Source organism: Physeter macrocephalus, chromosome 1, assembly GCF_002837175.3.
Source record: "Physeter macrocephalus isolate SW-GA chromosome 1, ASM283717v5, whole genome shotgun sequence".
NCBI lineage: Eukaryota > Metazoa > Chordata > Mammalia > Artiodactyla > Physeteridae > Physeter > Physeter macrocephalus.
Window position 1 is genome coordinate 33164241 of NC_041214.2, and position 17992 is coordinate 33182232.

The 17992-nt window shown below is 54.1% G+C and overlaps 1 protein-coding gene across 1 annotated transcript in view; it reads right to left on the bottom strand.

Moving 5' to 3' along the window:
- The window catches only part of EPHB1 (EPH receptor B1), a 437960-nt gene that overhangs the window by 301905 nt on the left and 118063 nt on the right, over window positions 1–17992 (bottom strand). Inside the window, exon 2 of the mRNA XM_007108469.2 lies at window positions 1814–1878. Within this exon, the coding sequence (XP_007108531.2) occupies window positions 1814–1878 (65 nt within the window). The remainder of the gene's footprint in view (window positions 1–1813; window positions 1879–17992) is intronic.

Here is a 17992-nt window from a genome sequence, read left to right on the forward strand (position 1 = left end):
TCTACAGGGCATCTCTTGACTTTGAATGTTTCCCTAAAGGACGATCTTCCTTGGGAAAGGAGATGAGAAGTTTAAAGAAGACAGGTGGTGTGTACAAAAATCAAGGGAAAAATGAACCGTAAATCACATCGTTGCCTCGTGAGAAAACACGCAAACCTTCAAACAGCAACGTCACTTGTAAAAGAGTGGCAAGTTCTTAATGTCCAGGCCACCTGAAGAGCTGCCGCCTCGTCGGCTTTGCATAAAGTCCCTACTGGGAGTGGGACGTGTTCCCCAGTGACCCACGGTGTTCCCAGCAGGATGTGGACTTCGTCAGAGTGGGCAAGATGTGCCCCTGCTCCCACCCCTGCTTTGGGAAACACAGCTCACGCTAGACTTTGCCCTCCTGCCCCAAGGCTTGATGCCGGCACCTAGGGCAGTGAAAGCGGGAAGCCAGGGGAGAAGGTGCGGGTGAGGCCACAGCCTGCCTCGGGCCCTGAAGCCCAGTGTCGCTAAGGTAGAAGTGGGTGTGTTAGGGCTGGCTGTGACGTGCACCCCAGGGTGCAGAGAGGCCCTGGGCTGAAGGTGACCAAAGGCAGGGAGGAGAGAGGAGGTGTGGGGCAGCTAAGGGGGCCTAGTCCACCGCACCCCTGCCAGCTTCACCCCCTTGCCGGGATGAAGTGTCCACGCGCTCCTCCCGCCTTCTCCCTTCGTGATTAAGCCCCGTAGCGAGCCCGCCACTCAAGCCAGGGATGCGAATCTCATCCCTACTCTTCTCTCTGCCTCTCTTCTCCACAGTCCATCCATTACCAAACGCTGCCAATGCCTCCTGCTTCGCTTTGCTCCAACTGTCCTAAGTATCCTGTTTTAATTTGACGCTTCCGACCCATCTGAGACAGCTAAAAGCACCTCTTAAAGGCCTTTCTCTCAACTGTTCCCTACAATCCTGTCAGCAAGCATGACAAGATCCGTCCATTACCTATAGGATAAATCCAAACTGCTAGCTCAGCACGGCAGTCCCTGTTCCCCGCCCTGTGCCCCCCACCAATCCACACCCAGCCCAACCTCAGCACTGCCCACACCCTGCCCTGGTCCAGACACACAGACTCTTGCTCTTACATCTTTTCATGACCCCATCCCTTTTAACCAGCTATTCCTCCTACTTGGAATATCTTTCCAGTTCCCCATTCACTACCTGTCGAACTCCTACTCCCTCTCCAAAACCCAGCTCGCGTGCACCTTCTCTATAAAGGCTTCACGTCTCCCTCTGAGGTGCCTCACTCCCAGCTCTGTGCCCACACCTGCCTGTTGACCTCTCCACTGCCACAAAGGAGAGATGCATTTCAGCTCATTCATGAACATGGTGGATCCCATAGGAGGCCATGAGCTCCTCAAGGCTGTTTCATCTTTGTAGCTACAGGGTCTGGCCAGCTGCATGAGCACTGAACAAATGAATACAGAACATCTCTCTAAGGAGACATCAGGTGAAAGAGAACCTCGGCCCTTCTGAACTCCAGCTCCTCCTCATAGCCCTTGCCTTTCTGCAGCCCCATGGGTGGCACGGATGTCTGCCCCATCGCCACTGGCCTGAGAGCCCAGCTATTGGCCGCCACTGGCCCCAGTCCCACACAGGCCCTGGTCACCCGGAGGACTGATGGTCTGCGACTCCGCACCAGGGAGCAGCTCAGGTCTGAAGGCCCTGCTGTTGCCTCTCTGTGGATGGACCGTGGACACAGCCTTTCACGCCTATATTCCACGTCCCAAAGGGGCAAGTCAGGCTCTGCTCCCACACAACTACTCATCAGGATTGAAGGATGGATGGTCTGACACTCACCCCTGATGCGGGATTGGCGGTCCAGCCCAACTCTGCAGTAGCCGTCCTGGTGTCCATTAACGTTTCTGCAGATCAAAAAAAGAAGAAATGGTGAATCAGAAGGGTGACTGGACAGTGGCCCTTATGTTCTTGAAGTTACTTATGACGGTAAATTATCAGTGATAGGAGCCCTGGGCTCCTTTGCCAAGCCCACAGCTCAGAGGAGGAAGAGGTCTGCTAGGAGGATGCAGCTCGTGGCAGAGCTAGGCGCAGACCTCAGGTGTCCTGATGCTGAGTCTCTACCTGAATGACCCCAAGCCACCTGGGTGGGGTGAAGTCAGCTGCCTACTCATCACTTTAACCCTGAGACGCAGCTTCTTCCCACAGCACTCTACCTCCGGGGTCTTCCCAGGCCATGTTGACCCAGGAGCCAAACGTAATTCCTTCCTCAAGCCTTCCCCAGCCACCTCCTCTGCCCTCTTCCTCCCTGCTCCTTCCCCACCCTCCAACCTCATCTGCCTGCCCTCCTTTCTCCCCACCCTTCTCCTCCGCCTCCCCTCAGGCCTCTGTGTTGACACTCTTGACCGACTTCCCTTCAACCCCTCTGGCCCCAACACTCAGCCCTCCTGCAGGTCCCTTTGTCCCTGGGCCCAGATACATGGCCAGCCCCTTTCCCAAGACTCTGCCGCGGGCTCACACAGCTTTGGCAAAGCCCTTACCCCGAACATAAATGCACATCTCAGACCCCAAGGGCCTGCTTCCTAGTCACCAATCCCTCTGGCCAGCAAGGGAAAGACAGACACGCTGACTTGGCTGTGAGCTCCCAGGGGCCACCAGGGTGGCTACAGTACACACGCCGAGATCACCAGGCACCACGTAGTGATCACAGAGCTGATATTTATTATACCTGTTTTCTGGCAGTTAGTAGTAAAGTGTCCTGAAAACGGGGCAGCTTTTTCTTTTTTCTTTCTTTCCTTTTCAATCTGTTATTGACTTCTGTCAGCCCCACCTCTCAAGGGAAACTCCTCCCCAAAGGCTGATAAGAGCTCTGATCAGCAAATCCAAAAGCCCCTTTGTTTTGTTTTTTTTTAACAGCTTTATTGAGGTAGAAATCACATGCAAAAAATGTGCAAAATTAAAGCATACAATTTGGTAAGTTTTGACATATATTTATAACCATCACCACCATCAAGATAATAAACATATCTGTCATTCCCAGAAGTTTCCTGTCCCTCTGTAATCCCGCCTTCCCTCCTACCCCTGCCCCGCCCTGTCACTGTCACCAGGCAATGACTGATCTGCTTTCTGTCACTATAGGTTAACTGGCATTTTCTAGAATTTTACATCAATGGAATCATATAGTATATACTGTTTTCTTAATCTGGCTTCTTTCACTCAACACAGTTGTTTTTAAGATTCATCATGTTTGTGTGTAACAATAGTTCATTCTTTTTTATCACCGAGTAATATTCCATTGTATGGAGAGACTGCATTTTGTCTACTGTTCACCTGTCATTTCCAGTTTGGGGCTATTACATGAGAGTTCCAGTTCCTCCACATCCTCACCAACACTTGGCAGTGTCAGTCATTTTTAATTTTGGCCATTTTAACAGATGTGCAGTGCTAGCTCATTGTGGTTTTAGTTTTCATTTCCTTAATAAAGAATGATGTTAAGCAGCTTTTCACATGATTTTTTGTCATTTGTATATTTTTCTTAGTGAAGCATCTGTTTAATCTTTCCATTTTTAAATTGGGTTGCTTGTTTCCTTATTGTTGAGTTTGGTAACTTTTTTTTTTTTAATTTATTTGGCTATGTTGGGTCTTAGTTGTGGCACAAGGGATCTTCGTTGCAGCATGCAGGATCTTTCACTGCAGCAGGTGGGCTCTTTGTTGTGGTGCGCGGGCTCCAGAGCACACGGGCTCAGTAGTTGTGGCTCGCGGTCTTAGTTGCCCCGCGGCATGTGGGACCTTAGTTCCCCGGCCAGGGATCGAACCTGCGTCACTTGCATTGGAAGGCAGATTCTTAACCACTGGACCACCAGGGAATTCCTGGTAACTTCTTTATATCTTCTGGATACAAGTCCTTTATCAGACGTACGCTCTGCAAATATTTTCTCCCACTTTATGGCTTATCTTTTCATCCCTTTAAGAGCGTCTTTCAAAAGGCAGAAGTTTTAAAGTTTGGAGAAGTCTAATTTTTCAAGTTTTTCTTTTACGGTTTGGTGTCATATCTAAGAAATCTTTGCCTAACCCAAGACCACAAAGATTTTTCTCCTACTTAGGTCTATGATCTATTTTGAGTTAATTTTTGCATAAGGTGGGAGCTCTGAGTCAAATACACAATTTTTTTTCTTTTCACATGGGTATCCAGTGTTCCAGAGGGGCACCTTTTAAAATCACACAATGGGGCTGTTTAGGCTAGTGGAGGTGTCTTATGCACTTGAATTTCCCAGGGCATGTATCAAAGGACCAGGCACAGCACGCCCTAGCTGCACAGGTGCTCAGCAAACACAGGCACAGGAAATAGACATGATGTGTTGTTTTGGTTTCTCCCCCTTCTGTTTCCTTTCCTCCTGAACATCCTTCCTTCCCACTGGGAACATCCATTCACTGCTCAGTGCTTCAGGCAGGAGGTGGGAAGTATGAAGGCAGAAGGCAGAGTCTTGGTTGGGCCCCTTGGAAAATAGAAGGACTCCTGGCATAAACAGAAGGTCTGGGAAGAAACCCACCCTATGGGCAGGACTGAAGGGGTGAAAATAGAGTGATAAACGAGAAGCTGTGTTGAGCAAAAGGGTCCCCTACACTCTCATCTCCAAGTGCTCAACCCCAGAAAAGGGATAGCAGAAGTCTGTCCAGGTGACAGAGCCTTGGACACCCAGCATCCCAGCCTGGAGTGACCCCACCAGGCTGACATGGCACAGACGGAGCAGAGGAAGGCTTTGAGCCAGAACGGGTCTAATGAAGGGAACCCAGAACCACCCAGTGGTGACCTGCATAGACTATACACAAGGGTCAGATGGGGTCCAGTGTGTCTCAATGCATGCCGGGGTGGACGGGCGCTGACAGGTCAGTGAGGCACCTCCCTCACAACCTGACGCTATACAGCCCGCCTGCAACCTAGACAGCTTTTCTGCCACCCCAGTGGAAGGGGGGCTCTCACTGCAAACGGAGGGGAGTCAAGCAAATAAAGTGAGCTGGATTTTCTTGCTCATTTGAGTTTGGAATTGGATTGAGAGTCATGTCCCGTGCATATCTGAAGGAAGGGAAGCACTGGAACAGACTTCTCCAGTTTGTTCTCTCCTCCGATTCTTCCAACAGCTGGGGAGGCAGATCCCTGCATGGAGCAGCCCTCCCTCTCTCCACTTCACAGCACTAATAATGATCATAATGACACACCAAATTTACATAATACACTTCTCAGAAGGCACTCCATGATGCCCTGTAGAAATTCATCTCCATGATTAAAATGCCTTCGCCAGGTGGGCCTGAAGCAGGAGTCACTGAACCCATTTGGCAGGGTTGGGGACCAGGGCACAGAAAGGTGCAGTGCCTCCCGCTGGGTCACACAGCCTCCCATCCTGAGGCCGACAGCCCCGAATCTCAGCTAGCTGCCCACCAGGCAGACCTGGGTGTCCAGTGGCTCTGCTGTGGCCCTGGAATGGAGGTCCTTGCTCATAAAGCCAAGAAGCCACAAAAGCCCCCAGAATAAGGCATAATGCGATAATAATGTATATCATGGCACTCCCCAAACTCAGGATCATGTTGAAGTGCAGGAAACAGGCAGAGGACATGGGCAGGGAGGAAACTAGAGTCCAGAATCAAAAGTAAGAATCAGCCTTCACTCCTCAATCTTCCAAGGACTGGTCTGTTGTGTTAACCCCAGGAATACAATCTAAGAGTTCATTATATTCATAGTTACCTGCTCAAGGGCTGTAACTGAATCTGTTTCTAAATAATGTTTTCCATCCACCCTCTTGGACAGAAGTTGCAGCAAGAGGAATCCATTTCTCTGCATCCTGCCCGCGTGGAGACAAAAGACCACAAAACCGTAAACCATCCACTTGATATGATTAAGGGCAGTTTCTTTTCTGGCACAGAGCGCTCCTGATTATGGCATTACACTCTGGTGGGGGCTGAATTAAAGTGATTTGAGGAGGTTTACATCTCCCTGGAGAAGAAGAGAGTACTCATTTGCATTTATAAAGCATATTGAGAGTTCTGGCAGAAAGTTATGATGGAAGCACAATTAAATATTTACCATCACTTCTACTCTCAAACAGTGGCATGGGGACCAAACCAGCTGGAGGTGCACGTGTTGCTGTCAGAACCGATGCCTTCAGGGGACGTGACTCTGGGACTCCTACCCGCCGCCAGCCTCTGCTCTCTGGGAGCGCGTGCTCACTGCCCACGGGAGGAAAGCTGGGGAGGGCACACAGAAGGCAGAGAGGGCGCTGGTGTGGGCAGACAGACAGGGTCCGGGTCCCACTTCTACCACTTAGTGGCCATCTCTCTCTCCCCCTCCCTCTCTCTCTCCCCCTCTCTCCATCCTCATCTGCAGAATGGGGCTAGGGCTAGTTAGTGCTCAGGACCATGGATGGACTGCATGACACAAAGCACCGCCAAACAAAGGCTTTTATTGTTATAACTTAATCACTCCAAGCTTCTGTTTCTTAGCCATGAAAAGAATCTAACGATCGTTACCTGTAAAATACGTATAAGATATCTGGAAGAATCAACGATCGTGGATATCTACGGATATCTCATCTACCTCCTTCCTTGGAAAGACCAAGGAGTAACACGTGAAGGATGCAGCAGTGAATCAGAGCAGTGGATCCCCTGGAGGGACTCATGGTCCAGTTCAGGGAGAGATAAGAAACAAATTTCCACTAGACATCCTATTCTGGCTGAGGCCATGAGAAGAAGACTGAGAAACTCAAGAGAATGGACACAATTCTTCTCCAGGTGGGGAGTCAGTGGACCCGTCCCAAAAGGGAGACTCGCACTGTGTATGGGCAAAAGCAATGCTGTGGTCTCCTGGATAAGGGTGGGCCATGGTGGGAGGCAAGAACGGAGAGGTCCACCTGGCGCCTGGGACAGAGATGGCAGAGTGACTGCCAGAGCAACCAGGAGGGGGCAGAGACAGGTCAATTGGAATGAAGTGGGAGCCGTCCCAAACCTAAGGGGGGTGGTGAGGAAGACTGAGCCAGAGGGGAGGGGAGGCCCCGTGGGGAGACAGAAGGAGGTCTCTAGCAAGAGCCAGCCGGACTGGCAAGAAGCCGAAAAGGCTGGGGCACACGAGCAGCCTGGCAGAGAGACCTCATTTTCCCAGGGGACAAGTTCCCTACAGGGGTTTCAATATGGAAACCAATGACACGGGGCCACCGCCCGAGGGTCCAGGTGGAGGGGGCAGGTATGAGCTCCCTGCTAGGGGGAAGAGGCAGCTGCCGCCCGACTCTCAGACGGTTCCTGTTTCTGTCTGGATTGGCACGTTGGGATGTATTGACATTTGGGATGAATTAGATGTCCATCATGGTGAAAGAGAGCTAAATAAACCCTCTCCTTACAGCTCCGCCGCTCTTTTTGGAGAGACATTAATCAGACATTCAGCTGAAAATATTTACAACGTCCTTCCATGGTGGTAACAATATACAACAACATATACAGATGGAATGGGGGCTTCCAGGCCTTCTCTGAGCAGTGCCTCATGTGTATTTGATAAGGCAAAGCCATGGACCTTCCAAGCAGGGAAGGACCAGCGCAGCTGTTGCGTCACTGCCCTGTTCAGCCCTCTGTGACCCACAGAGCTCCTGAAACCCAGGAGCCACAGCACAGAGTTGCTTCATGAGTCCAGGTCCTATCAGGTAAATGCCAGAAGTTGGGGGTCAGCCCCCTGCAGCCCACCCTCTCCCTCAGCCTTCACAGTGCAGTCGGGATCATTGGAAGAGGGCTGAAACGCAGTGGCATAAAGGGGTGCTGGTACCCATTCAGCAAAGGTTGTCCAAGTCACTCCCACAGGCAAGGTGGGCACTGTACGGGCATCAGAGACAAAGCAGAGAAAGACAGACACCCCAGCCCTCAGGGAGCTTGCAGGCAAGTGGGAAAACAGAAATTAATCCAATAAGCATGCAGCCAAACCTGCGATCACAGCCTTGGTGAATGGCAGGAAGGGTGATCCCAGGGACGGTTGTGAAGACTGAATAAAATGACAGGTGTATGGAGCCTGGCACACAGCTGGCACTTCCTCCTTCCTTCCCCAGCCGCCGGCTGACGGAAGCACAGGGACTGCCCCCTTTACACACACGTACACACACACGCACACACACGCGCACACGTGCACGCTCCTGCCCCAGGACTGAGCCCATACTTGCAGGAATAGGACCTGTAGTAAGTAGCCTCCCCCACCCCAAATCCCGAGCGTGCCGGTCCCCACGATGTGCTGAGCAGCCCTGACCACGGTGTGGTACTCAGCCTTTCCGAGGGATCCCCATGCCGCCCTCCAGACCTGGAGTCATCACAGAGAACCTGAGCACTTCTTGCAGCTCACGTCCTCCAGCCACCACCCCAGGCTCCTCAGTGGCCCCCACTCCTGGCCCTGCTCCATCCATCACCACAGCCTGCCAAGGGCTCCAGCCCAGCCTAGCTGCAGAGGCCTCGTGGGGCTCTCTCCCCCAGACCTTCCCTGGGGCTGTGTCCTGTCTTCACACGCCCCGCTCACTGGGCACAGACTCCTCAGGTGGTCTGCTGCCCCCACAGTCTTCAGCCCCTGACACAGGGTCCCAGAACCAATAGCTGCTAAGCCCCAACTTCACACCTGCCCAGACCTGCTACTGCCAGTTCAGGGCCGCCTCCCTGTGATCTCATCCCCATCCTTCTGAATAGACCTCAAATCACCTCCCTGGACCAGAGGAGGGAGAGCCTTGCTGGTTCTGGGTCTGGGGACGATTCTGGTTGAGTGTGAACTGTGAAGGGCACCAGCTAGCCTCAGGGGCTTATGTCCTGGCACAATTGGGCCCCGGGCCCTGCACAGCTATGAAAGACTGAAGTGATAAAGTATTCCAAGCAAGCCTTTCACATCCCATCCCATGTGTCCACCCATCCAAAGCTTCTTCACACTTGTCCCCCTCCACGCCTTCCCACTTGCCCTTCCCTGGAGCCCATGTGTGAAACCTCAGAGGCATTTAGCTTTGATTCCTTGCTCTCCCCCAGTCCATCATCAAATCACTCACCATGCCACAGTGACTCTTGCATCTTCTTCACTGTGTATTCCTTTCCAGTCTCGGCAACGTATCTGAGTCTAGGGCATCAGCCCAGCACAGTGGGACCACAGCCACCACCTCCTAGCTGGTGTCTCAGCAGAAGCCCCCGGCTGCACCATTCTCCACACAGCTGCCCAGTTCAGCTCTTGCTGTCAATGTAAATGGTTCAAAGGCAACGTGGCCACACCAAGCAAGGGCCTAGAGAATCTCAGGTCTTCTGACAACCCAGTGATGTCACCCCCGAGAATTAGTCCAAAGGAAATAATTACAAAGGAAAAGAAAACAAAAGGTTCTATTTCGTGAAGATGTTCATTACAGCATTATTTAGAATATGAGAACACTAGAAGCAGCATAGGGGAAGGAAGTGAAGGATGACATGCTCATATTCATGCTCCTGGAGTGTTACGAGTATAATGTCATGGCATCAGGATGCCGGCAATTAAACACAGAGCAGGAAACAGAGCTGTGTCTGCACCACAGATGCAACTCTGGAAACAGTGCTTCAGTGGAGTAAAATGGCACCTTGAGTACAAAGACCAGAAAGCAAAGTACAAGGGCTGATGGGTCAGGGACGTCGGTTTTATTATTACTTACAGCCTTACTACTACTGTGCTGTTTTAGAAGACACATGTTCAGAAATAGAAATTTAACCCACCTTCTAAAAATACCTCTTTCATCCCACCTCACTCCCCTACTTTATGATTTTCAAAATCTCTCCACTATTCCAAGATATGCGACAAACTTCTGGCCTCCATGAACCTTCTGTTCCAAGCCCGTCTTTTCCAAATTGATCTTCAATTTCCCAAAGGAGACCCATCACCTCCCATCCCTGCACTTGCGCTCAGGCAGGTCCTCCTGCCTGGAATGGCTTCTTCCTCTTCTCTACCTGAAATCTGGTTTACATCTTTCCTCCCCAAGTACTTTGTAAGTACCGTGAGAAGGTAGAGCCGTGACTTATATCCCACAGAGTTTGATCAGATGTCTCATACAGCAGAAATGCTCCATCAGCTCTGGAGACCTGCGTTCAAGTCCCAGCTCCAGGACTGACAAGCAAATCAAGTCACCTCTGAGCATCAAAGTCTGATTTTCACAGAGAGAGGCATCTCTCCTGCATCCACGAGCCAGGGAGACCAGACCCAGAAAGGTGCTCTGTATATTCTTAAGAACACTCATTGGAACAACATTTATTTACTGTCTCTGCCAAGTGTAAAATGCTAGGTCAAGAGAAGCTGTTATTACGTAAGTCTCCATTGACTCATGTGTAATAGTGGCCGGCAAGGAAGAGAAACAAGCCTGAGTAAACGAATGAGCCAGTCCAGCCCATCTGCCGAATGACTGACTGATTGAATGAGTAGGAACAGGCACTTAAATTATAAATACAAACTGTGAAATTTGCTCTTTTAAAGAACACAGATTAGCCCAGTCCTCCCCACCACACCCTTTTCCTTCTGTTGCTTTTATTTTCCAAGGTGCAGTTAATTATCATAAATAGAAAGAAGCCACAGCTTAGATGGGTCATAGCATAGAAATATGCTTCCAGGAGCCGGCAGGGGCTCTGGTTCCCACATGGCAGAGCCCATGAATAAGCCTGGAAGGCCCAGACGCACAGCTCTGCTTTCTCTCCCTCCCAGGGCTCTGCCAAGCGAGGCTCCCGGAGAGCAGACCACAGCATGGAGACGTGACATGGTCTGTTCAGCTGGGGAGCTGGAAAGGGCTGGGGGCAAGCCTCAGAAGGGTTGCCTTCTCTGCCCAGCCCAGCTCAGACTTGGTACCTGCCTTGGGAGGGTCCCTGTCCTCTCTGGCCTCGGCGGGGCACTGATCTCTAAGAGACATGGCAAGAAACCAAAATGAAACTCTGGAGCCTGGGTGGACCCCTCTGCCTCCTGAATCCCCAGGTCTGGCTTGGTCTTTTGGTGACTCAGCAGTGCATACGCCTGTCCCCTGCAAATGCTTTTCACTAATAAAATATAAAAATTGCTTTAGGAGATGTATTCGTTTCCTAGCGCTGCTATAGCAAAAGTACACAATTTGGGTGGCTTCGGAAACAGAAATGTTTTGTCTCACAGCTCTGGAGGCTGAGAGTCCAAAATCAGGGTGTCGGCAGGGCCACGCTCCCTCTGAAACCTGTAGGGGAGAATCCTTCCTTGCCTCTTCTAGTTTCTGGGGTCTTAATGGTGATCTTTGGCGTTCCTTGCCTTGCAGCTGCATCATTCCAGTCTGTGCCTTCAGGGTCCCGGGGTGTCCCCCGTGTGTCTCTGTCTTCACATGGCCATCTTATAAGACATCGGTCCTATTGGGTTAGGGGCCCACCCGGCTTCAGTATGACCTCATCTTAACGAATTATATCCACAATGACCCTATTTCCAAATAAGGTCATATTGTAAGGCACTGGGGGTTAGGGCCCCAGTATATCTTTTTTCTGAGGGGACACAAGTGAACCCATAACAGGAGGGTAGGATGCCAGGAAATACCGCCGTCGGGTTTCCTCCAGCAAATACTCAGCCTTGCGCTGGGAGCTTAGGAGACTCAGACACAAAGAAGGCCAGGTGCCTCCTTCAAAGACCCCATTCTAGCAGGCGATGGGAGGTCTTCATTAGCTGCTCCAAGTCCACTCACCCACCCCCCACTCCTTACCTGGAGGCAGGCCTTCATAGACACATGGACTGGGCCCCCTGCCATGGAGGCTGGGGTGGGTGGGAGGGAAAGGCTTCGGGTGGGTGGGGGGAAGTAGCTGCTCCAAGTCCACTCACCCACCCCCCACTCCTTACCTGGAGGCAGGCCTTCATAGACACATGGACTGGGCCCCCTGCCATGGAGGCTGGGGTGGGTGGGAGGGAAAGGCTTCGGGTGGGGGCGGGGGGGAAGTAGCCCCAGCTGCCCAGTGCTGAGCTGCAGAGGGTGGTGGTCCTCTCCTACTGCCCGATCCTGCTCACAGGGCCCCTCCACTCATCCTTCAGGCCTAGGGTGGTAAAAGCTCCCCACTGCTGCGAGTCCCTAAGGGTTTTGCCATCCTCGTCGCCCTTCTTTAACTCTGTGCAAACCTTTGCAAACAGTCCCCTCGTTCATCTCCACCCACCACCTCTTTGGACCGCGTCATCTGTCTCTCCAGGTCCCCGGGGATACGCAGGGCCTCGGTCCGTAGCCCCCGGTTGGCAGCGCCTCGTCTCCTGTGCCCTCCCCGCGTCGCACACGGGAGGCAGCCACCCGCCAGCCTGGCCTGTCCTGACCGCACTGAGCTCGGATCAGACCGACCTGGGTGTGAGTCCCAGCCCCACGCTATCCAGCTGTGTGACCTTGAGCAAGTCACCTAGACCCCTAAACCTCATGATCAGCCATCCTCATTAAATGAGGGTAATAATGCGCACGTCACAAGGCAGTCGGCGGAGCCAAGGAAGTAAGTGTCACCAGACACTTACTGCACAAGCGCTTGACAAGCAGAAGTTGGTCCGCTAGCAGCAGGCACTGTCATGCCCGTGTCTGGTCCTGGTGTGGGCAGCGGACTCTCTCACGGGCCTAAGGTCCCTAGCCGTGCCCTATGAGATGGGCCAGCTACTGGGTCTTGGACCCTGAGGCCCACGCTGAAGGGTGGGTTTTGGTCCCCCCTCACCCCGACCCACCCTGGCAGCCTTGGTTGATTGAAAAGCCTTGGCCCTCCAGCCACACTCTAATTTCTCCTCAGGGCCCCCACCCAGCCACCAAGGGAGCCTTGTTGCAGCCTGCTTCACCCCACGGACCCCTGGCATGGGGGACCTGGCACGGGGCCGCAGCCTCGGCAAGAGTGCACCAAATGCCTCTCCCACAGGCTGCCCCTGAAGACCAGGGCCCCATCCGGGCCTATAGGGACGGCTGACAATAAGAAACCCAAATAGCCAGGTGGCTCCGCCGGCCTCCACATACACCCTGAGGCCCGGAGAGCAGCACCGGGCCTTTCCTGGGTTCAGCGCTCCTCCCGGTGCCCTGGTGCTCACGCAGAGCTCGCGAGGCTGGCGTGAGCGGGCTCCGGCCGTGGTTCTGCTCTGGATGAACGGGCCACACTCCAGATCCAGTGCCCCCGACACTGTCCTCCTCCGCACACGGCTCCCCATCCCAAGGTGGGCCGTGGGCTCTGCAGCCGGGGGGCAGCTGGTTGTCTGCAGCCTCCGGCAGCCAGGCTTGGGGGGCCACAGCCCTTCTCCCGGGCTGGACGCAGAAACATTCTGGATTAACCAGAGATGAATGTCCGTGTAAGGGCCCTGGACTGGGATAGGGACCCACCATGGCCTGTGGAGCGCGGGTGGGAGAGAGTAGTGGATTTACACATCACACGCGCCCCACGGCCTGTCTTGTTCGTGAGGCAGTGGGCTCCAGCAGCCCTGGCTAGAGAGAGCGTGGGTCCCCTCAGTCAGGTGCTTCGTGGCTTCATTCTTCAAAATTGTGGTTGAAGAATCACTGGTTTGAGAATGATGGTGCTAGGCAGTGGTTTTCTTGCCCACTTACTGTCATATGTGCCACCAGAGAGTGTTCCCTCTTGGGAGGTCACCAAGAACTGAAGGCAAGAGTCTCTCCTTGCATCCAGAGAACTTTGGGAAGAGATCAGCAAGCCGCTCATCTACTCTTTGAGTTTTCCCAAGGGGCCAAGGTCAGGGATGGCTTTCAGAACAAAGGCAGGGAGACCACAGTGCCTGTCCTGTTACCTCCCAGATGATGCGCTTCTCATTGCCCTGAGGTATCAGGCCTGACTGGTTCACCTTTCGCAGTGAAAGAATTTCCATAGTGTTCCTGCCCAACTGGAAGTGGAAGCTCCGTGCTGGGCTCCGCCCTCAGGAGACAGGCCTCAGGCTGGGCCCTGCCCACCCCCTCAGGCCCCTGCACTCATCCTGCACGGCTTCCCGCCTCCATATGGTTCCCTGATGGAGGAGGGGGCCTGGGGTGCAAGGACTGATAGCTGTTCTCCAACAAAAGAGAAGCCCTGAACAAGCGAGACTAAACACAGGAGCCAGGAAAAGGAGAGACTGAAAGCCTTCATTTTAGGCTCAAAATGCCAAACAGCCAGTCTTTCTTCTGCCTGATTTCTTCGTCTGCCTTCTTTTCCTCCTATCTCAGCTCCCTTTCCCACTCTGATACCTGTATTCCCTGATCCTTCAAGATGATCAGACACCGTCTCAAATCCAAGTGCACCCCTCTTACGTCTGAAAGTACCACACAGCCAGAGAGCCAAGAAGAAAAGTGAGTCTCACCACTCCTGGCTGGGGATCTCCGGTCCTCTCCAGCATCGAACACCTGAAGGCAGAAGCCAAACCAGCCAGATGGTGTTGGTGGTCACAGGCAAGGCGGGCCTCCGAGGCTGCCCTCCAGCCCAGGCATGACCTCCGGCAGCACCGGCTACGCCCAGGCCATCAGGCATCAGGGGGGCCCTTAACCAGACCTGCAGCAGAGCTTTTGCCCAAAGCCCTCACCTCCTCCTGACCCAGCTTCTTCCCCAACACCATCCAGCAGCAAGGAGAGAAAAGAGGACCGCACAGGAGTGCTCTGGTCCAGGGACATCCTTTAAATCATCGTCCCGGCACGCTGATGACGCAGGCCTGGCAGGGACCCCACTGCTCTGTGCTCCACCTATTTGCACGTTTGTGGGGAGAGTCAAAGACCCATTAAGATTGAGGAGTCTGGCATTTTCCAGTCTCCCAGCGCCATGAATTCTAAGGGAGATGAAATCCTTTTGCCCCGGCCACTCGGACAGACCCTTGAGCTGGCGCCAACGGCACACAGGTAAGAATCATGCACAGGAAGCCCGCTGCTCTGCTCCTCATGGGCGCCAGGAGAGAGGGTCTCCCACTTTCCGGGGGATGCCGGCACCCAAGGGGCGTCAATCACCCTGGAGAACAGCGGGGAGGAGAGGCCGCACGCCCATGCAAAATGACTCTCTGCAGCCCTAATGAAGGCCGGGGATGGATGGCCACCCGGGCTCGTTAATCAGAAGAAGCGCGCTTCTGTCTGCCCCACCCCCACCCCCCACCCACCGCCAGGCCCTCCTGCGCCCTCATCCTGGATTGATCTGTGGCACAGTGACTCTCAGATGTCTCTGCGCCTAGGGCCCCTGCAGGCACCAGCAGCAGCCACAGAGCCAGGGGCCCCCGGGGGAGGGCTGTGTTAGGGGCTCGGGGATGTGCAAACCAGCCAGAGCAGGAAGGAGCAGGGAATAGCAGGCAGGCCCTGGCCTTCTCGTGGACACATCCTGGACCAGATTGGGGCTGCTGAGTCCCAAGGGGCCACCAGAGCTGAAACGAGCCCTTGGGGCCGCTCCGCAGTGCACCTCCCACCAGATGCATGGACATCTCCTTCCAGGGGCGTGCAATCCTCGGCACGTCCCTGCGGAAGCTGCCGCTGTCTCATGGCACAGCTCTGCTGGCATCCAGCATTCATGCCCAGCGCCCCGCCCCCTCCAGAGAGCCAGGCACCATCCAGAAAGGCCCAGAGTGATCAGCCAGCCACCCCATCGTTGTCCACCCAAGGAGACTGGGCGGAGAGGGTCCAGGCTCACATCGCATGCTGATGGCAGAGCCAGGCCTACTCCCCAGGTCCGCTGTCTCCTGGTCTGTTCCCTCTGACAAGCTTACGTGAAGACAGCCTTCCTTCTCCATGTCTCACTTTAGCTGCTTGTTAAGAGGCAACAATTGCATAAAATGTCTCCTCTGTAGCTGAGGGTGCTGTCCTAAGGCTTGGTGTGGATGGGTGGCTTCTGGGTTGTGATGTGGCATTTATCCAGCCCCCAAAGCCTCACAGCTCTGGGAGTGTGACAGTTCCTGCCCTGGGGGCTTTTAGGCACCAGACGTCCCCCTGCCTGCCCTTCCTTTCTGTCCCGGCCAGAGCGGGAGGGGAGCAGGCCTGCCAGCCCCAGCTGCGGAAACCCGGCAGGACCCCTCGAAGGCTAACAAGGGGGCTTTGCTTGGGGCCTCAATATCTCTGGAGACATTTCTGCACAAAGGCATGCGTTGCAGGTGTTTGCAAGGCTTGGGGAGGACACTGATGGCATTGAGATTGTCTGGGGTCTTAGGAAACACAGGATGCCAGGAGCCAGTCAATGCTACTGATTGGGAAACACAAATAGAAGTCTTCCCGGGGCGCTCTCCAGGTGTCTTGGTGACGATGGAGCGTTCTCAGGAGCAGGAATGACAGGCAGGGCAGGACAGGCTTGCCCTGACAAGGAGAGGCACAATGGCAAAAGGTCCGTTCCTGGGGGCAGGAGGCATCCGTGGAGTTACAGGAGCAGCACTGGAGGGGCCTTGGGCATCACGTCATTGGCCACCACAACCGCTCAGCTAGAGGAGGCCAGAACTGTGACCTCGCAGACAGGAGGCAGCCATTCCCCTGGCAGGTTCCTCTCATGGGCTCTGCTGCCGGTGGCCCGTTTGCTCCCCCTACCACCATGCAGATGACAGCGGTTATGGGGTGCAGGAGGACAGGATCAGAGCCAGGACAGACAGGCCATCACAAGCAGTTCAAAATCCACCCCACAGAACGGGAAAGGACGAAAGGCAGAGAGTGACTGAGGCTGCCCTGAGGGTACAAGGTGAGGCATGGGATAGAATGGGTGGCTTCAGCCACCAGGGAGGCTCCTGGAGGAGGAGTGATGGGGCCTCCGCCTTGCAGCCTTCAGCCTTTGAATCTGGGGCCTCATTCACATAGCAGGGCTGGCCACATCAGTGGGTTCCCTATCTATCTGTGGCCACATGCGAGGCAGAGAGGATCCACGGAGGAGATTGACATCACTCACACAGCCTACAAGCCACTGCGGCCAGGGAACCACCAGAGGAGCAGCCCAGAACTCAGGCCCTACAGAGTTGGAGTGCCAGTGCGGGGTGGCCTACATCCTCAGGGGCAGGAGGAGAGCGCAAGGGCTGGGCGGTCAGGCAGGCTTCCCGAGAGGATGAGAGGGACTGTGGCCAGGCCTCAGAGAGCTGGGGGGATGTGGTGGGGTGGAGGGTTGGGTGTGATGAGAACAGATTCTCTATCAGAGGCTCTTGTGTGAAAGGAAGCAGCAAGCACAGCTCCTGGTCTCTGACAACAGGCAGTCGGGGCCCCTGGGAATCTCCTTCTAGCCCTTAGGGGCTAGAAGCGCATGCGAAGGGTCGTTCGTGGACTTGGCCTTGCATTCTCCCCGCTGGGGTGGGGCAAAAGTTTCCTTAAGGGGCTGGAGCCTCAAGACTCTCCATTGTGGTTTTCTGGCCAAAAGAACAGACTTCTAGAAAAATCAGGCCTGCATTTCTTCTCCTTTTGAACTGAGAAGAGATTAAGTTCAGTGGCTTGGGATCTGGAGCTCTGTTCCCTGCCCGCCAGCTTGTACCTGATGACCAGTCCAGACTTCATCTTCCCACTCCACTTCCTGCCTATCCAAATGCAGTCAGGGACTGGGTCCAAATCCAGGCACTGCTCTCAATTCAGAACCTCTCAAGGGGTAAAAAGCTGCAGAGGCTTGGTGCACTCCTCCTCCCCAAGCTTCAGCCTCTGACCCAGCACCCTCACCAATCGGCCATTCAATCTCTGCTTGCATACCACCCAAGACGAGGCACTCACTACTTGTCCAGATGGGCCGTTTTCTTGTCAGATAGTCCAAACTGTCAGAGGCTTGGCTCCTGGGATTTCCTTCTTTGCCCCTTGCTGTGCCACAAAAGGGTCCCCACAGAACCAACTGCTCCCCTTTCTCCACAGCAGCCCTTCAGAATATGAGGGGCAGGACCTTCTGAGTTTCCTCTCTTCCAGTCCCACACTCCTGGCTCCATTAGCTGTCCTTCCAGCCCCACCACCTCTGACGGTTTCCCAGCATCACAGGAGAGAGAAGGGGGCTGTCACCGCCCCAGTGGGCACATTCTACTTCTCTCATCTCCCTGTAGATCCCCTTAAGAATCCCACCAAGGGGCTTCCCTGGTGGCGCAGTGGTTGAGAGTCCGCCTGCCGATGCAGGGGACGC